The sequence below is a fragment of the Eurosta solidaginis genome, unplaced genomic scaffold, assembly GCF_040869045.1.
Source record: "Eurosta solidaginis isolate ZX-2024a unplaced genomic scaffold, ASM4086904v1 ctg00001023.1, whole genome shotgun sequence".
NCBI lineage: Eukaryota > Metazoa > Arthropoda > Insecta > Diptera > Tephritidae > Eurosta > Eurosta solidaginis.
The window spans coordinates 499,775-521,910 of NW_027136934.1; the positions used below are offsets into that span (position 1 = coordinate 499,775).

Below are 22,136 nucleotides of genomic sequence, written 5' to 3' on the forward strand. Positions count from 1 at the left end.
AAGTGTTTTTTATTTCGCCCTGTAGAAGTTTTTCATTTTCTTCTACTTAATATGGTAGGTGTCACAACCATTTTATAAAGTTTTTTCTAAAGTTATATTTCGCGTCAATAAAACAATCCAATTACCTTACCATGTTTCATCCCTTTTTTCGTATTTGGTATAGGATTATGGCATTTCTTTAATTTTTCGTAATTTTCGATATCGAAAAAGTGGGTGTGGTCATAGTAGGATTTCGTTCATTTTTCATACCAAGACAAAGTGAGTTCAAGTAAGCACGTGAACTAAGTTCATTAAAGATATGTCGATTTTTGCTCAAGTTATCGTGTTAACGGCCATGCGGAAGGACAGACGGTGGACTGTGTATAAAAACTGGGCGTGGCTTCCACCGATTTCGCCCATTTTCACAGAGAACAGTTACCGTCATAGAGTCTATGCCCCTACCAAATTTGAGAAGGATTGGTAAATTTTTGTTCGACTTATGGCATTAAAAGTATTCTAGAAAAATTAAATGAAAATGGGCGGAGCCACGCCCATTTTAAAATTTTCTTTTATTTTTGTATTTTGTTGCATCATATCATTACTGGAGTTGAATTTTGACTTAATTTACTTATATACAGTAAAGATATTAAATTTTTTGTTAAAATTTGAATTTAAAAAAAATTTTTTTTAAAAAGTGGGCGTGTTCTTTATTCAATTTTGCTAATTTTTATTTAGCACATATATAGTAATAGTAGTAACGAACCTGCCTAATTTCATCATGATATCTTCAACGACTGCCAAATTACAGCTAGCAAAACTTTTAAATTACCTTCTTGTAAAAGTGGGCGGTGCCACGCCCATTGTCCAAAATTTTACTAATTCTCTATTCTGCGTCATAACGTCAACTCATCTACCAAGTTTCGTCGCTTTATCTGTCTTTTGTAATGAATTATCGCACTTTCTCGGTTTTTCGAAATTTTCGATATCGAAAAAGTGGGCGTGGTTATAGTCCGATATCGTTCATTTTAAATAGCGATCTGAGATGAGTGCTCAGGAACCTACATACCAAATTTCATCAAGATACCTCAAAATTTACTCAAGTTATCGTGTTAACGGACGGACGGACGGACGGACATGGCTCAATCAAATTTTTTTTCGATCCTGATTATTTTTTCTATATCTATCTCGATTCCTTTATATATGTACAACCAACCGTTATCCAATCAAACTTAATATACTCTGTGAGCTCTGCTCAACTGAGTATAAAAAAATAATTTGAAATACAAAACGATAATGCAAAAATGAAAAATTTCAATTATAAAATTAAACTAAAACATCAAAAGTTCAAAATTAAAAAATAAGTATCAAAGTTTTAAAACCTAAAACTAAAAACTAAATAAAATTAAATAAAATTTAATAAAGTTTTAAAAAATATCAAAAGTTCAAAAATAAAAATTAAAAATTAATCACAAGAAAAAAAAATTAAAAAATTAAAACTAAAAAAAGGGTAGTCAATAGTTCAAAATTAAAAATTGGAAAATAAAAATTAAAATTCTAAGAAATAAAAAAACGTTAAATATTGAAAATGATAAAAAAAAAACTAAGCCCAAGCATATTTGTGGGAACTCGCTGGGAAGCAGTTGTACAAAAATCTTACAAAAATGTTTTTAAGATTCAGATTCCAGGTAAACAATTTTGTAAATAGTTTTGTGACATTTCCTGGAGAATTGCTAGTTAGAATCATAAAAAAAATTGGAAATCTGGCTGAAATGTTCCAAGCACTCTGAACGCATTATAATCAATAACTGGAAAACTTAAGATTGGATAATGTGAATAAAGGATCGCAAAGGCAGAATGTGTCCATAGTGTTTCAAGAATTTGTATGATGACCAAACGGAAACAACCCAAATAGGTGCGATAGAATAACTCCGTCCTCTTGGCAAATACCAGAGTTTTCTAGGACCTAGCCTAATTTCTTCCTCGAGATCTGGCACCTCTGTCGCCTCTAGTAGATGGCGCCTTGACCTCGCCAGCGCAGGAAATTAACACAGAACACACTGACGAGGCTGAAGTTAAAAGCATGTGACGCTAGAAGGCAGTGTCCAGTTAAAATGCCCACCGTGAGCCTAAGGTCTTCACTCATTAGAGATATGAGCTAGTGCTTTTTTCCAATCCCTTGATGGAGCAAATGCAACTCCTGTCTCTTTTTGATTTCTGTATTGAGACGTCCACTGTCGATTCATCGAGTGCTGTTGGAAAACTTAAATAAAAAGTTTCCAAAAACTACCTGATGAAGTATGCTAGCAAACTATAAATCTTTGTGATGGTTTTATACTTAATAAACACGCACCAACATACATTACTTAGATACACACATACCAAACCACGAAAGCAAATACGCACATATACATTTACAAGGTATTTATAACCACAATCACATATAGCCCTCGGCGTCGTCACTAGAATGTTAAGCATTTCACGGCTCATTAAAACTTTCACGGAATATTTTAATGATTGGTGTCAACTTAGTTGGAGATATATACATCCACACATTTACGTAGGAATATTTTAATACCACGTTAGACTTACATGCACAGATTTCACACATGCATAGCTTCAAAAAAACCTATACATACGTATACCTAATTCAAAGCCAGTGAAAAAATATATTTCTGAGTGTCGCACAACAAATTCTTAGAAGGTCTAGGCATATGCCGCCATCATTCGTCTTGTGATACAAAGCAGCTGTGGGCACAAACTTTTAAATATATGCATAATAAAATATTTTATATTAATATATATTGTATATATGTGTACGTATGAATTAAACAAGCTACTTTGCATAAAGCTCATTTACTGGTATTTATATAAAATGTTGGTAATTAAAATTGTGTAAATAACTATGCAGTGTAAATAATTTATAAGATTTATGACATTTGATATGTTTGAACAGTGATAAGACATCTTTAAATTAATATATGTATATGCCCACTTATTCAAATATGTATGCCTTTACTTCAATGATATTTGCTTTTGGGAGGGTTTTATGTGAAAACTGGGAAATTTTCAAATGTTATTAGTAAGAATGGCGTATGTATTTTTAAATACAGTTAAAAATGTGCTATTTGTGTTTTTTACAAAAACATAACTACATACTGATGGAAAAAAAGGACGGCCAAAATAAAAACCGAATGCCTTCAGAAAGAGATTTAAGACTAAAATTGAGAGTCTTAAATTAGAAAACTAAATTAAAAATAGCAATATGAGACTGTTTCGCTATTGAATGACAAATAAATAGTATTGATATAATCGTGATGGCGGTAGCGTTGCTTATAATGCTTCAAGTTCCATTTCAAGAGCTTAAAAATATTTCCCACTATTTGGATTAACAAAATATACATATATATATTTAAAATGCAGAAAAAAATAAAAAATTAAAACTAAAAATATTAAAATATATAGATGAAAATACAAAAGTTAAAATTAAGAAATAAAATAAATAAATGTAAGGCGCGATAATCTCCGAAGAGATTTTAGGCCGAGCCAAGGCCTAAAAGGCCAGTTTAAAAAATAAAAAACAAAAATTAAAAATTTAAAATGGAAATTTTAAATTTGAAAAAAAAAAGCAGAATTAAACTATAAAAGCGAAAAACTATAAACTTGAAACAAAAAAAAAACCTAAAAATAGAAAGTATTAAAAAAAAATTAAAAACTGCAAGCTTAAAGATTTAAATTAATAACCAAAAACTAGGAGCTAAAAACAAAATATAAAAATCTAAAAATCGAAAGTCAACAATCAGATATCACAAACATAAAATAATTAACAAAATTAAATATTAAATACTAAAAAAAATGTATATATAAAAAATTTAAACCTAAAAATCTAAGCTTAAATTTATATAAAAATAAAACTAAAAATAATTAATTTAAACATTAAAATTAATATAAATATTAAAATTTAAATTAAATGTAATATCAAAATTAAAATTAAACTAAAACAAAATTGGAAATAAAATTATATTTAAAATAGAAATAACAATAAAAATAAAATAATAATAATAAAATTAAAATCAAGATTCAAATTTAAATTAAAAATGTAATTAAAATTTAAACTAAAAAATAAAATTAAAATTAAAACAAAAACTTAAATTAAAATGAAAGTAAAACAAAAAGTTAAATTAAAATTAAAAAAACTTAAACTAAAATACAAATAAAATAAAAACTTAAATTAAAACGAAACTAAAATTGAAATTATAATTAAAATTAAGACTAAAATCTAAAATAAAATAAAAATTTAATTTGACATTAAAGTAAAAGTTAAAACTAAAATTTTAGATTAAATTAAAATTAAGAATAAATATAAAATTCAAATTTAAATTAAATTTCAAATTAAAATTGAAATTAATAGTAAAATCAAAATTAAAATTAAATTTTAACTAAGTTAAATTAAATTAGAATCAAAATTTAAATTTAAAAATAATTGTTTAAATTAAAAATTCCAATAAAATTTAAATTATTATTCAACTTATAAATAAAATCAAAATTAAAAATTAAGTTAATATTTAAATTAAAAATAAAAAAATAGTTTATTTAAATTAACAATAAAATTTAAATTATAATTCAACTTATAAATAAAATCAAAATGAAAAATTAAATTAAAATTTACATTAAAATTAAAAAAAAAATTATTTTTATTTAAATTAGCAACAAAATTGGTATTATAATTCAAATTAAAAATAAAATTAAAGTTAAATTTAGTTTTAAAATCAAAATTAAAATTATAATTCAAATCAGAATTAACATTAAAATTTAAATTTTAATTAGAAATAAAAATAAAAATTACTCTAAAATTTAAATTTAATTAAAAAATAGTTGTTATCATTCTAACTAAAGTCGACCGCCTTTTAGTTACTGTGTATTACTCCACTACTTATTGCATTCCATTACCAGCTTCACTTTACTTTCATTGCTACGAGGTTAGTAGGTGAAACATTTCATGTAAAAAAACTGGTTTTGCGCAAGCAACATTGATGAGTCAACCAGAAAAGTACTTACAAGTCATATATTACTCACTTGCGAATGAAGGTACAAATTAAATACTCGTATTTGTAAAGCTAATTAAAACGAAAATAAAATACAATTGAAGTTACTGAGCAAGCCGCCAAATTAAAATTGTAAAAATATAACAAAATCTCAAGTTAAGATGCCTGTGGCCGGAAACGAGCTTTGATTGAAAGCAGTGATTTAATTGCATACCCATATCGTACAAACACATTATAGAGTCACCCCTGGTCCACCTTTATGGCGATATCCCGAAAACGCGTCCACCTGTAGAACTAAGGCACACTCCCTTTTAAAATAATATTTAATACCTTTCATTTGATACCATTGCCATAAAAACACATCCCAGGGTTACCCTAGGTTAATTTTTCTACATGTTGATTTTCCCTTATTTGACAAAGGATGAAGGAAAATCGTTCGAAAAAACGTCACCCTTGGTCTATAATTTGGTCGATGTATCCCAAACGTATGTCATATGGAATTAAAAACCACTTATAGACCACATACAAAACCCTACGAAACCAACGCAGCTAAGCTTTGAGCTGAGTATGTAATGTTCGGTTACACCCGAACTTAGCCTTCCTTACTTGTTTTTTATAAAGCTTGGTACAACAGAAGATAAATGTTTTCATACAACAATTTATTAACTCCATATTTATTACTATTGCAATAGAAACAAATTAAATAAAAACAATCAATTTCTGAGAGAAAAAATTATCACAAATCGAATTTGTGAGTGCACCTCATAGTCCCGACAATTTTCAGAAATCTGGACAACACAATACCGCGTGGATATGATGTCGGATTTGGTCGTGTCGGGATTATGAATTGTCGCGATCTACTCGTTTTGGGATTATGAATTGTGCGCGATCTAGTTGTGTCGGGACTATGTGTTTCGTGATTTTGTATTTCGGGATTTTGTAATTCGGGATTATGTTATACACTCCAAACTTATTTGCTAAGTTCAATATTGTTTTTGCCTCTAATTTGATTGGAATGCAATTTCAGCGTTTCGTTTGTATAAGTTTTTTTATTAAAATATATTTATTATTATTTTATGCACTTGCAAAGTATTTACTTATGAGAATTCAAAGTTCACTTAACTAATTTATAAATGCAGGTTTTGCCATAAATACTTTGCCAGTTGATTTTGTAGCGCTCGTGTGCTAACAAGTACAGTTAAGCGGTGTTTTAGTGATTTAGTTTGTATTAAATCGAAAGTGAAGAAATGAGCTCAAATTTCTTTGTTCGCCATTCATTTCAATGCTCGCTTTTTATAGCGTTTATTGTTCTTTTTTCATTGCAATGGTGTGCGTTTGCCACAGATTTTCGTAAGTAACGATTTCTGTTTATCGGGATGTTTTTTAAACTAGTTTTGTGAAACTTTTCCATAAGTTATCATTCAATTGGCACAAAATTTGATTGATTTGGTTAGAACTCGTATTATACCAAAAAAGGACGCTTGGATTAAGATGGTGCGTCAAAGTGTTAATAAAATGTTTCTTCTGCACCCAAGCTATTTTGTTGTGGCATCCACATACGTAAAGAAATCGATTGAGCTTCCGAGCTTATTCACAAAACATTAGGTATAATGTGAGTATGTGTAAATGATAGCAAATATTGCAATGAACGGTTAAACAGAAACATCAGATATCCAGCCATCAGCGAAGAAATCTGTAAACATCTCCGAGAGTAAGTGTTCGAAATTCCCACATATGCCCCTTGACCTAGCCTTACCTAATGATGGGTACATCGAGAAAGCGAGTGTCCTCCAAAAACGTTAGGATTACTCACTGTATATCTACCTAGGTTATAAAATAGCTACCATTTAACTATTTCAATGACTTCAAGAGGGAAAGACGAGCCATAACTGATTTTTCCTGGATTACGCCGGCACATTGAAGCCTGGTACCTTAATGGAAGCACCAATTTCCAGAACGTACGAGATCTATATCCGGCAGAGGACCATCAACATCGATAACACTCAAAACCTTCGCTAAAATAACAAAACAACATCAACCGATATTTAAGAAGCTAAAAGGGGTTTCTCAGTGGGATATGTTTATTTTTGAATTTTTTCGGCCTTTCACAGTGATACATTTTTATTTTCAAAAGATTTCTTATTGTCACTGAGACTTTTTAGTGTGATTTGTAGGCTTCATTTTTTTCAAAACTGTTACTTTGCAATCTTATTAGGTTTCGGTAATAGTAAATCTACATTTGCGGGTTATTCACGGATTATTTCCAGGACCATTTCAAAATCATTGCTGTATTGTTCGCGAATAATTTTGGAATAACGGCGGTACTTTTTTGCAGTGATGTCTGGATGATTCTAGGACTATTTCGAGATCATTAGGGATGGTGTTAGAGAAAATTTTGAGACTGTTTGGACGACTACTGCGTGATATATTGGTAGGCGACTATTTTAGAAAAATTTCGGAATCATTTACTTTGGAATCATTTAGTAGGGTTTGGAAAAATGTATTTATGAATGAGAAAAGAGAATGGATTGTTATTGGTTTAACGTCGACCTGTTATCGGCTTGTTATCAATAAAAACTGTTTTCAAAGAATTACAATTTTATTATAGAATTATCGAGGAGTTATCGCTTTACTGATGAGTAGTACTTCAATACAATAGTTTTGGATGATTGCGCGAACGCAAAATCTACGGAAACATGTAGACTGCCTGCCGGATGATTGCTTCAGATCTTCCAGAAGGGCAGGCGAGGCGATACACGTGTACACCAAGGGTTCCAAGCCAATAGAAGGTGTAGGGTCTGCTGTATACTGTGCTGATCTGAAAATATACAGATGCTACAAGCTGACAGATCACGATAGCGAAGTAGTAGCTGTCAACAAAGTAGTAGAAACATTGGAAGAAAATAGCTTAAGCGGCAGCCACGAAAACTTTTATATTGTTAACCAAGCAGCTATTAAGGCAATAATCTCGCATGGCACGACAGGTGAAGAAAATCGACATTGGGCGAAACTTACATCTTTCTGGTGTACAAGGACATATGGGAATAGATGCAAATGAAAAAGCTGATGAGCAAACTGGAAAGGGAGCATCACCGAAGCTTGCACCGTAGACGACCCAATAAGATTGGTCGAGGTTAAGTGAAGAAGAGAGTTGCAAGCAGGAAAAGCGAGGACCCAATCTCGGGTCCCCCCAGCGGGTTAGGGGGTCAGAATATACCCGCGGTAGGTATGCCTAGAGGTGACTAAAATACCAGATTCAAGGGGCTGTGTAGCGCAATCCTTCAGGTTTCCAGCGCATTATATAGCTTCTCCAAACCCAATTGTCAACCTCACCTATCAGCGGCGAATCCTGTTTCACTAACAGACGAGGCTCTGGCGACCCCAAGCTCCTCATGGAACTTGGGGGGGGGGGGGGTGTTGGGAGGGATGGCCTGAAGGTTTAATATGGCCGCATTAATCGTTACCGAGGTGGTCGCGCTAGCGCCTTAATGGTGCTGTGTTACCGGAGCGTACCGGATCTGTATCCGGCAAAGGACCATCACTTCAATAACACTCCCCAAAGCCTTCGGGGAGCAACTTTATCGCTACAACAACAACAAAAACAACCCAATCTCGGGGCTGGATAATGCCGAAAATTATGTGGAGATTTTACAGCCTTAGACTTGCATATTTACCCTTATAATTAAAATGATATTACAGTAGGCACATGACGGGTATTCTGACTACACTGCCTTCTGTGGTCACACAATTTCAAATTAGGCCTACTTAGTTATAGCAGATATAGGACGTGTGGTATTCAGGAACAAAACCTCCAGCACGTTTGGATCGAGTGAACTGAGATCGCCAGGCTAAGAATCTAGCTATTTGGAGTGATACAGCTATCAGATCTAAAGGCATCCAGCGACACTGGCCCTAGAAAACTTGTTGTATTTTACAAGAGGTCGAAATTTGTATAACATAAGTCCTAGGTTTTGATATTGTTTTTCAGTTTGGTTGTTGAACAAACTTCTAGTAGGGCTGTGGACTCACTCAGTTTATGTGAAGTCCTCACGGTCGATCATTTACGTGTAACTTTATTTTTTAATAAAGCAATCACATATATCAACACTAATATTTATCTACAAGAAGGAAACCCGAGAACAGAAGCATTCAGAAAAATGTCGCACGCCGCTCCCCTGGATAACTATAAGATAACTAAAAAAGCAATCAAGCATACATAAAGCTTCGTCGTTTGAATGATTTGGCTTTTGTTGTTGATTTCTTAATACTTTTTCTTTTTGAAACTTTTGACAATATCGTTAATTTGTCTTTGCGACAACACAGCCAATCCCGTAACAAAATGTCACTTTGGCGATGAAAAATGTATGATTGAGCAGGCTACCAAATTGTTGAAGAAAGCCGCCACAGGAATACCTGAAAAAAATATACCCAGTCTGGAACCGTGGAAAGTGGCAAAAATTGAAACGCTGGGCGATAAGAGCAAAGCCCTTAATGTTGATTTGGTCATGTCTAATGTGGAATTTTACAACTATACGAAGGCAAGCGTAAGCGGAATCAAGTAAGTTTCTGAAACAAAAAATTGGAATATTTATGAGAAATTTATGCAAGTTGTTTGAGATTAATTAAATTATTAATGTAATTATATCATTTATCACCTTTTGATCTATTTCCATAACCTTAAACATATTATTTATATCATAATTTTATAATTTCTTTTCTTATGCTTTTTCTGTCTTTAATTTAAACTTTGTTCCCTTTTGATATCAACTTGTTTATATTTCTTTTACAATTTTTTTTAACAAATTCTTCTTATTAAAATTTATTTGCATAAACTACAATGTGGATTAAAATCGTATAGTTTATGTGTACCTAATTTTGTATAAAAGGAATAGCAATGTAGGCAATACTTAGAGACACGAGGCATGCGCCGTTACACAAGTATGTTTGGTAGAGATTTGGAGTTCAAAACTCAACTTTCAAAAAGCTAGCTGAATAAGAAGTGAATTCAGAAACATGCCCCAGTAACCATCGCCGTGTGCGAATTTTGTAATTTTCTGAAATTTGTTTGTTTGTTTTTATACCTTTCATGAACATGAAATAGTATATTAACTTTGGTCCGATGTTTGTAACGTTGAGAAATATATAAGATAGACTCACCGTTAAGTATACCGATTGATCAGGGCGACGAACTGAGTTGATATAGCCATGTCCGTCTGTCCGTCCATCTGTCTGTTTGAACGCAAACTAGTCCCTCAAATTTTGAGACATCTCAATGAAATTGGCACAAGGACGTATTTTTGTATTATATTAGACATTTGTCGGATCCGGTAGGATCGGACCACTATAACATACATCCCCCACACAACCGATCGTTCAGATAAAGACGATTTTGGTCATTCCTGCCGCAATTTGGAAAGTATAAACGTGAAACTCGGTGATATATATTTGAATATATCATAGAAGATTTTTTGAAAAAATTAATTTGTTCGGAGCTATATATAGTATATATCCCATACAACCGATCGTTCAGATAGAAGAATCGTTGGCAATTTCTCCCTTAATTTCTAATATAAAAACGTTAAACTTAGTGATATATATTCTAATATTTCATAGAAGATTTCCTGTAAAAATCATTTCGATCGGAGCTATATATAACATATATATCCCATACAACCGATCGTTCAGATAAGGGGGTTTTTACCATTTTTTTTATATTTATCTTAAAATCGTTTAGGTATGTACATCTGTTCTCTATATATTTCTTATCTTATACAGCGCATTATTTGAAGATTACGAACGGAATAAGATTATTGTTCAGCCCCATTCATGATAGGTATGAAGTCCTCGGCACAGCCGAAGGCAGTCAAGTCCTTACTTGTTTTTGCTTATATTTATTTGTTTAAAAACTCTGTTAAGGTCTTTTTTTTAATCTTTTTTTAAAATTCATATCCTTATTTTTTTTAATTTTGAAAAAATTTTATTTTTAACTTAAATACACTGAAGAAATATAATTTTATTAAAAAAAAAAAAAATTTGTATATTGTAAATTGGGTTTTCATGATTTTTAACTTTTTACTTTTTCTAAATTAATATTGATATATAAAACTCCGCCGAATTTTGTGTATAAAATATTTAAAAAAAAATAATTTATTTATTATTTTATTGTTATGTAAATTCTGTTTTATATTTCATCTAAATTTTTTCGTCTTAATTCCTTTTAATGTAAAATTTTATTTGGTTTTTTTTTTGTCTTATTTAAACTTATATTTCATGATATGCAGTTTTTCACTATGTGCCATATATTTTTTTATAAAAAATTAAAAAAATTTTCATGCTTTTTAACTTTGCTTTGTCTTTGTTAAATTAATATTGATATAGAAAACACCGCCGAGTTCTTTGAATAAAATATTAAAAAAAATTTATTAAAAATTTGTTGTTTTACTGATATTTAAATTCTGTTTTATATTTCACCTAAGTTTTTTCGTCTTAATTTCTTTTAATGTAAAATTTGATTTGGTTTTTTTTTTTTGTTTAATTTAAACTTATTTTTCATGATCGCATTTTTTCACCATGTACCATTTATTATTTTATAAAAATTAAAAAAAAAAATGTATATAAAAATAAAATTTGTATATTGTAAATTGGGTTTTCATACTTTTTAGCTATGACTGTTCTCATTTTTTTTTTTTTGTAATTCTTTGCTGTTCTTATTATTTACATTTTTTAAATCAGTTTTAAATTAATATTGATATATACACCGCCGACGAATTCTTTGAATAAAATATTTAAAAAAGGCAATAGAAAATTGCTTGTTTTATTGTTATTTAAATTTTTTTTATAATTAAACTACATCTTTTTAGTCTTAATTGCGTTTAATTTGATGTTTCATTTCTTATTGTTTTATTTAAACAAATTTTTCATGATATGCATTTTTTTCATTATTGCCATATATTTTTTTATAAAAAATTAAAAAAAAAAAATATGGTTTTGCTTTGACTGCATTTTCTGTGCATCACTTTTTGTTTAAGTTTTTCTTGCACTCCTATACTTAATATAAACAATTGAGAAAGTTAAATTTTTTGTTCAAATTATTAATGTTTTTTTTTTTTATTGTTTCAATATTGTTTCAATAGAGGCTTCACAAAAGATCTCAACAAACCAATGAAAATTGTAACCCGCAATATTAATCCACGCATGACAATTAAGGCGCATTACAAAATTAACGGTAATATACTTGTGCTACCAGTAATAGGCGAGGGTGAAATGACAATGGTATTGGATAATGTGAAATCACGTTTTACAACCACAATTAAAGCGCAGGAGCGTAATGGCAAGCATTATATGTCAGTGGATAATATTAAAATTGAAAGCTCTATGGATAGGTGAGTTAATGGCAATTGAAATTGAAATCTGTCTGTTTGCCTCTCTCTTTCTCTCTAACTCTCTCTTTCTTTCCAGAGTTACAACTGAAATGACAAATCTTTTCAATGGCGACAAAACTCTTTCAGAGAGCATTCTAGAAGTAATGAATGAAAATTGGCGCGTGCTCAGTGATGAAATTACGCCGAGAATAAACGCAGCCTTGGCGCATAGCCTCGAAGAGTTATTGACGAATTTCTTTATTGACATACCTTATGAGGATTATTTTTTGACCGAATAAATTGAAGAGATTTTAATATAAACTATGCACGGAAAAAACTGTTTTTTTTTTAACTATTAGCCAGTATTTTCTAGGTTTGATACTAAGACAAATACCCCCCTGCGGTTAAGCCTTACATGTGAGGGAATTTACTTTTATTGAAGTTGACAATAAAGTCTACTTAACTTGTCAGCTGAAATTTACAAAAAGGCGTTATTTTCGGAATAGTGTGTGAATTTTGTGTTAAGTTAAAAATGGAAGCAAAGCGTTTTTTTTTTTAAGACCTTAGGCTACTAGCCAATAGAATAGCGAACAATTTTACTAAAAAGTTAGGCGAAGGCTTTAAAATTGGGCAGAATTTCAAAAGAAAATGGTGACCTGGTAGCCCATGTCTAGAGAGTGGCTACATTATGGATAGGACACTCTCTACACTCTGGGACGAAGAGAGCTAAGAAGCACGCAGAAAAGATATTCAAGTATGATTGGACGTTCTTAAAGCTGCATCAGAGCTTTTGAATGCAAGACGGAACAGATTTTCGCTACATATACCACAAATTAGGAAGAGCCCGTGACAAGAAAAAGAACTCATCAATACACCAACGAATTTAAAGCCACCTTCAATAGCACGAAAATGTCCAATCCAATTTGTCTGCACTTGGTTTTAACGCAAGACTTAAATGGAATAAGGTTTTGCAAAGAATAAGAACAAAAATATAAGATAAATTTGAAAAGAATGGGATAGAGGGTAAAAGAAAGAAATATGGCTTGCTTTTTAAATAAACGGTAACCAAGTTTCGGGCAGGACTAAGTCTGCCGGGTATACTAGTTCTTTAAACGGTTTTATTTAGCTTGACTTGACAGGCCGGCCGGCCGGCCATTGGGAACGAGTTTTGTAATTAAAATTTAAGTAACTTCCCGATAAGCCACAAGCATGGTATATAGTTCAGAACCCGATGACAATGGAATAATAAGATAAAAAAATAGGAGGCGCATGGTACGAATTATTAAAAAAAATTCGTATTTGTGTGTCCGATTTGCCTCATATTTGGAGCACATGTTACATACAGAAATATAAATCGTTTTATGAAAAAAATCCCGCTAGGTGCGGATCGGAATATTAAAAATACTCGTATTTGTCCTCCGATTTTGCTCATATTTGGAACAAATATTACATACAGGCCGGTAGAAGTGAAATCAAAATACTTTGGAGTTCGAGGAGAGACAAGAATACGTGCGCAGAGTCGAGTAAAGTCTTTGGAAGGATTATGTATTGAGGAATTAGAATGTAACAAATTGTCAGGAAGGAGTCCTTGTAACAGTGAGCCTCTAAATGAACTAAGTAGAATGAGAAATAATAGACAATTAAATAAAGACTAAAACTTGAAAAAAAAAGTAAAAAAAAATTAAGTTAAAGGATTTTATTGAAACCAATACTTACATAAAGTAATAATAATACTGTAACGAATTTACTGAAATTCCTCTTATTTGCAACCGTCTACTAACGTTTTAATCACTAAACTGTTGAATAAATAACTCCACTATTCCATAATGCAAAATGGCCTTTATTCAAGTACTTCACAAATAACACTATTACTTCTCGACAAATAGCGTACTTAAATCAAACTGAATTGTCATGCCTCAACTGTTGCTGCTTTTGTACTGTTTGATTTCGTCGTTGACATATTTCTAGGCGCTTCTATTTCTAGAATTTACTAGTTACTTAGCAGCTATACATTTCTCAGCTATAACTACAGATGCACGATTTTATAGCTTCTCTCATAGCCCATGCGCGTGTATATGTGAGTGATACTTGCACAAATGATTGCATACCTTTGGGAGTATCCCAGATATATGCATGTGTTTGTGCGTTACTCTCCGCTGCTTATATGGACATATGTACAGACATAATGATTGATTTATTGACGTGCATACAAGTCACTGCTAATTGTTGGCTTAGAGATGATAGTATCCCTTATTGTTGCTAATATTCGTCACAATATTAAAATACAGAAAATAGAAAATACTAATCAGCAACCTCCTCATCAATCTAGGGCGTTGATCGGACAATTAAATAAAAGCGTTGTGCACGTGAAATTTCTAAAAATGTGAGGCGTAGCATAACTTGATGAAGCTTCAGTTGGTTTTACTTATGACTATCAATAGAAACTTGACGCATCTAACGCTTTTATTTATTTGTCTGATCAACGCCCTACATTGATGAGGAGTGTTATGACTGTACTATTCATAGGGCCTACCTGATTTTCTAACTTTTAGTATTATTATTACTTAATGTAAGTATTGTTTGCAATAAAACCGTTTAACTAAAATTTTTTTTTTTATTATTTTATTTATAAAAAAATGCGAAAATTATTTGCAAAACTATGTGAAAACTGGAAAAAGTGCTTGTTCTAATACTTTTTTCCGTGACTCGATGTCTAATGGAATACTATGATGTTTGAATTTTATTATCTTTGTGCACCGCTATTGCTATCCTCAGTACCGAAAAAAATAGTTTAAAATTTGCTTTCAACTTTCACGTTGTTTCGTAAATTTATCAACATTTTCTCAATTTGACAGTCATAAAATTATTCGCCTTTGTGCAATCATTTTTGTTTAGAACTTCAGCAATGACATCCTTCTTCTTCAATAAGGGTACGATGAAAACTTCGTAACATTTTTACTATCAAGCAATTATTAAAAATATTTGCTTTCTATGTGACTGTTTTATATAAATACCCTGCTAAGTCAAATAATCCACCAAGGCTCTCCTGCATGCATGCGTACAAAAGTATATATAAGTCTACATACATACGTACGTACTCATTTAAAAGCGCTGCCGCCCTAAAAACTTAATATTGTCCCGCATTTTGTATGCATTTCTATGATGATCAAACTTATGGGTGTTGGTTGGGTTGTAAAAATGTTTTCAGCGTGGGCGTGTTAGGTTGAGTAAGGATTCTTGACGATTATTTATTACTGCTGGCATATCATCATTGCTTCCCTCTCAGGTCCGCTCACAATATCCGCGCACACAAACAAACATTCACATGCATATGTACCCTGCAAAAAACAGTGCGACTAATCCGTAAAGAGAGCGGTCTCCTATTAATCTCTTTTGTCTACATTGCGGCATACTTGATCCCCTCTTGTCCCTTTTGGGTACAGTTAGAATTAGTCAGGTTGAAATCTATGTAGCCCATTCTAAGAAACATAAAAAAACGGCAACGAAGTGAGTTAAATAACAAGTAAGGAAGGCTAAGTTCGGGTGTAACCGAACATTACATACTCAGCTGCCAAATTACAGCTTGCAAAACTTTTAAATTACCTTCTTTTAAAAGTGGGCGGTGCCACACCCATTCTCCAAAATTTTACTTTTTTTCTATTCTGTATCATAAGGTCAACCCGTCTACCAAGTTTCATCGCTTTATCCGTCTTTGGTAATGAATTATCGTTCTTTTTCGGTTCTTCAAAATTTTCGATACCGAAAAAGTGGTCGTGGTCCGATTTCGTTAATTTTAAATACCAATCTGAGATAAGTTCCCAGGAATTTACGTACCAAATTTCTTTAAGATACCTCAAAAGTTACTAAAGTTATCGTGTTTACCGACAGACGGATGGACGGACATTGCTAAATGAATTTATTTTTTCGCCCAGGTCATTTTGTTATACAGAAGTCTATATCTATATCGGTTAGTTTATGTCGTTGTGGGGTACCGTTATGCGAACAAAATTAATATACTCTGTGAGCTCTGCTCAGCTGATTATAAAAAATATTATAGGTGATTGATTCGAATTATATAAGAAAAATGCGTGGCCTTATATCGAACCTAAATGACTTGGACCATATGTTCCATTATCTTCGAGCCTTATCTCTTGGAATCAGTTGGCGACTTAATACTTTTTTTTATAGATGTATCTAACAATTTTTTGCAAATTTTAATACCATGCGAAAACTGACACATTTTGTTGAGGAAAGAGATTAGTCTCCATTCGTTTCCATATGGGCACAAAGGGGATTGGTGCTATCGTTTCCGTTCGGGTATAAATGGGTACAGTTAGTCTCTTCTCAGGACATGCTCAAACAAACGGGAATAGTTCAATGCATACAAAGGAACTGGCAAGAGTCGCACTCATTCTAGTCGGACTCACTCTAGATTAATCGCATTTTTTGCAGGGTATTGCTGCATGCATTTATTCGCATACTCGCTCTTCCTTTATACGTTGTCGTAGTCGTGTCACTATTCAGTTGCAATTCATTCAAAGCTGACCATCATCAATCATGTGGGGGGATATGTTCACATACACACACACACACACACACACATTCGTATGTGTTCAGTCATACATATGCAGGAATTTATTAAGATTAACATAATTCTTTTTCTTGTGTGAGACATGTAAAGAGGTTACAAATATTTTTTTTTATATTTTTCTAAATCGGGAGTGCATTTTTCAAAGAAACACTTATACGAGCAGATATGTGTATATTTCAAGTATGGCAAGATTTTTATTTATTAGAAACTTTGAAAAAACTGCTATTTTAAATTTTGCGGAAAATTAAACATATATATTGAAGGAGAAAGGGTAAAAGCTTCCCTCTTTATGATTTTTTCAAAAAATGTAGGAATCAAATGCTAGAAGCTGATAAAAAAAACTGATTGAGACCAATCTGCGTTTCCTTGGACAGTCGATAAAATAGTTCAGCAAACGTGTCTTACGAGTGTAAATTTATTGGAACGATATTCCATCATATGTTGTCAAATTTGTTTGAGGGGCGTTGCTCCATCTTTGTCGATAGAGGCACTTTTTCTCGACACTGAGGGTGCATTCAGCAACCTTCAACCGGAGGCTATCTGCAGAGCACTAACACGACGTGGAAACCATGCCTCTATTTTTGCATGAAGCGATTCTGTCCTCAGGAGTATGATCGTGAACGCAACTTTTACAGCTGGCGCAATTATTCAAATGGCTGCCTGAGCCACACCTCAGGGCGGCATGTTATGGCTACTTTGGATACTGGTAATTAATAAAATTTTAGAAATCTTCATGGAAGAAGGAACGAGAATAGTCGTATACGCCGGCAACTTGACGTTTCTGATATTATGTAATTTCCTCATGGATATGACACTTTTAGCCATTTCCCGATGGAGCCAACAAAAACGAATCTGGTCCTCTTCACAAGAAAAACAAATTCCCTTTCTTAGCTTACAGAGGCTAACGGGTACAACGATGAATCTCTTCTCTGAAGCCAAATATCTTGGCATGATACTCGTCTCCAAGTTAAGCTGGAAACAAAACCTTGAGATGAGATCAAAGAAAGATCTGGCAGTAAACTACACCTGCAAGAGGGCTTTCTGGAGGTACTGGGGACTGTCACCGACGTGATATGTACAACACAGCCATTCAACCGATTCTAACGTATAAAGATCGTTGTCTGGTGGAAGGTGCTAGACAGCAAGAGCAATAAACATAGGGTTAAGCTAGCGTGCCTGGGCATGTCAGGCGCAGTAAGCAGCGCACCTCAGGAAGAGCTAAGAATGTACAAGTGTTTGGTACTGGTCGCGGAAGGAGATCTAACAAGGGATGGTTAAACGAAATCGCAACTGACCTTGCTTCCTACACGGAACACATCATGATCGTTTTTGACATCCAGGAGCATAACATAAGATATTCTGCAAAGGAAGAATGAGAGACATTATAATGACAGCTCAAAAATGGACACAAATATCTCAAAAATGGACGGGAAAGTGGTGATTTCCAGCCGGAGGCTTATGCCATATAGAGATCAGACAGACTGCTCCAGCTTAGTACGGTCTCATACATCAATCTGACGACCAATGTCGACTAACCTGGCGGAGGTATCGAGCTCTAAAGGTATCGAGCCTACGACCACTGAGTTATCTACAGAAGAAAATCCAGGAATATGAAATTAGGACAACGAATCTAACCGGGATGACTGGGAGGTCTCAAGGTTCTCAGCTTCCTTCTCAAGCTAAACAAATCTGCAGTGAGAATACTTACAATAAATCACAAGTCATTTTGCTATTGAAATAATGCTGTGCGGTGGCGCATTCCAACGGCTGCCTCTGCAGAAACTGTCAGGATGAGACTGAAGAGGAATTGATTCATCACTTCCTCTGCCCAATTTGAGGTCTTACCGATGTTGATGATATTTTTTCGGATATTTAGTTACCGTTCATTAAAAAGACGTCACAAACAGTAAATAAGTATATATGTCCGAGCATACTTGGCACTCGCTTCTCTTCCAAATACACTCGGAGTGTTTGCCAAGCTACTACCGATCTAATAAGTGAGTTACAGATTTTCCTTATTCCTATAAAGTTTCCACTTTTTATTATACCACCAAATAATAACACATAATGTATACTTTTAGGCGCTTTGTTTTTTTTTCATTAGTCAAGTTTCAGAAATTATTTCAATTGAAAAATTGGCAAGAAATCTCTTGGCTAACTAAGAATATTCCTCTGACTTTATGATTCAAAAGTAATTACTCAAGTAAGTATTCCAGGGCTCTTGGTTTAAGAAAGTGGCTACTTCAATAAAACTTCCCTTTTTATAGGAAGTTTACTTGTCAATTATTGCAGCTCATCAGCAAAACGCTGCATACTTTTAGGCACACATTTTTTAAGGTCTTATTGTCTATGTATAAAAATCTCAATCAACAGAATTGTGTTATACCATTAACAAAGTCTATGCTTATTTGAGACCACTATTTCCTAGGAAGTATGCTTGTTCACCTCAAAATCTTTCCAAAATTCACTAAATGACGAATATTAGTAACATTAAGCGGTACTATCATCTCTAAGCCGATACTAAGCAGTGACTCGTATGCACATCAACAAATCAATAAAGGAGAAGAGACGCACAAACACATGCATATATCTTATCGGAGATGCTCACAAAAGAAGGCAATAATTTGTGCAGGTATCACTCACATATGCACGCGCATATGATAAACTATAAACGTAGTTATAGCTGGAAATTTTATAGCTGATAACTAACTAATAAATTCTAGAATAAAAAAGCTTAGAAATATGCAACGAGGAAACCAGATAGTATAAAATGCAGCAAAAGTAGAGGCACGACAATCAGTTTGATTTCTGGCGAGCAATAGAAGTGTTATTTTGAAAGTAGTCTAATAAAGGGCATTTTGCATTATTGAATAGTGGAGTTATTTATTCAACAGTTTAGTGATTCGAACGTTAGCAGAAGGTTGCAAATAAGAGGAATTGCACCAAATTCGTTACAATATGTAACCTTTTCAAGATTCTACAAAATATATCTACCATTCCAAGTATCTGCCTTAAATTTATTGTTGTTGTCTGTTAGGTGCTTGCATTCTGATTTGTTATGACAGTAATGCCCATTGTGAATGCTAAATTGTCGATTTCTTGATTTTTAGTTTACTTTTGCTTATGCTTTTGAATTGATTTTCTACAACGAAAAATTTCCCGTATAACAACGGCAAATAAACGAAAACTTTTTGAACGCATGTAATTTTGTTAAAGCTTACATATACATACATATATTCATTTACTTTCACATGCACATATAAAAGTTAATATAACTCTTTGAATGTGTATGAATATTTCATAGTTCAATTCCACTTTTTATACTCAGTTGAGCAGAGCTCACAGAGGATATTAAGTTTGATTGCATAACGGTTGGTTGTACAGGTATAAAGGAATCGAGATAGATATAGACTTCCATATATCAAAATCATCAGGATCGAAAAAAAATTTGATAGAGCCATGTCCGTCCGTCCGTTAACACGATAACTTGAGTAAATTTTGAGGTATCTTGATGAAATTTGGCATGTACGTTCCTGAGCACTCGTCTCAGATCGCGATTTAAAATTAAAGATATCGGACTATAACCACGCCCACTTTTTCGATATCGAAAATTTCGAAAAACCGAAAAAGTGCAATAATTCAATATCAAAGACAGATAAAGCGATGAAATTTGGTAGGTGAGTTGAACTTATGATGCAGAATTGAAAATTAGTAAAATCTTGGACAATGGGCGTGGCACCGCCCACTTTTAAAAGAAGGTAATTTAAAATTTTGCAAGCTGTAATTTGGCAGTCGTTGAAGATATCATAATGAAATTTGGCAGGAACGTTACCCCTATTACTATACGTACGCTTAATAAAAATTAACAAAATCGGAGAAGGACCACGCCCACTTTTAAAAAAAGTTTTTTTAAAGTAAAATTTTAACAAAAAATGTAATATCTTTACAGTATATAAGTAAATTCAGATCAATCTTCGTTGTGAGCGGACGTGTTTTCGCATTGTCGTGGGGTGCGCGATTTGTTAATACGTTTTCTCTACTATAACTCTTAAAAAAATATATATATATATAGATATAATATGTTCTTCCCTGCTTGCAGTGACAAAGTTGATCGTGCGGATGTGGCTAAAGTCGCGTGTGCTGATTGTGGTACCTTTTTCATGCCTCATGTGCAAGTATTACTGCTGATGATTTGGACTATATGAAGTCCAATAACATTAAACATCGCTGTGGTGCATGCACTATTTCGCGGCGCAAGTCCATACAACAACAGCCATTACCAGTTTTTGTGCCTACTGTTGCCATGGATGGGTTTGCTACATCAGGATCGAAGTCTGCCGCACAAAAATCCACCAAATCATCATCAGCGACGCTTGCTAAACAAAAACAGCACGTGGTCAACAGCCAAAAACAACAAACACAAAAGATCATAGGTAATAATAGCGCCAACTTACATAAATCCACAAACAACAACAGCAATATCCTCAATGTAAACCATACGGGTCTACTCCACCGCCCTCAACAAGAGCAATTGCAATCAAGTCAAACCAACACAGGTACGAAAGAAATAACATTGCAATTGCTTTATGAAGAACTCGTGGGCTTAAAGAAACAAAACTCTGATTTCCTCAGCATAGTGAAGCAGCTCAAAGAGGAAAACGCAAATTGTGTGATAGAGTGAGCAAGCTGGAAGGTTTATTGAACTGGAGAGAACAGCAACTGCTCAGCAGTGCTTTGGACATTGTTGGCGTGCCGCAACTAACAAGTGACAATGCAAGTGAAGTCACAAAAAATCTTTTAGGCTCTGCTTTTGGCATAACTGTCACCTCTGACGACATAAGCAGATGCTATGTAAAAAAAATAAGGCAGGGAACTGAATCTTCTCATTTGAGAAATGTGGTGCGAGTGCACTTTGCTTCAGTTGAAATGAAGAGTAAAATAATGTCGAGCAAACGTAAGATGAAGAGAAAATTAACTACAGAAGTTCTTGGTGATACAAACAAAAGCAATATATTTATTAACGACAGTCTCACCAGCTACGATCGAGCTCTGTTCACAGTGGCAAAAAAAATAAAAAAAGAGAAAAGCTATAAATATCTGTGGGTTAAGAATGGCAGTATTTTGATGAAAAAGGCTGATACTAACGTGGTTTTCGATTTAAAA

General features: G+C 33.0%; 1 protein-coding gene across 1 annotated transcript; it reads left to right on the forward strand.

Moving 5' to 3' along the window:
* Window positions 1-6,163: 6,163 nt before the first annotated feature.
* Window positions 6,164-12,719, forward strand: LOC137235830 (circadian clock-controlled protein daywake-like). Its single transcript, XM_067758650.1, has 4 exons — window positions 6,164-6,371; window positions 9,345-9,579; window positions 12,155-12,403; window positions 12,480-12,719. The coding sequence occupies exons 1-4, from the start codon at window positions 6,269-6,271 to the stop codon at window positions 12,679-12,681; spliced, it is 789 nt and encodes a 262-aa protein (XP_067614751.1). The 5' UTR covers window positions 6,164-6,268; the 3' UTR covers window positions 12,682-12,719.
* The last annotated feature ends 9,417 nt before the right edge of the window (window positions 12,720-22,136 follow it).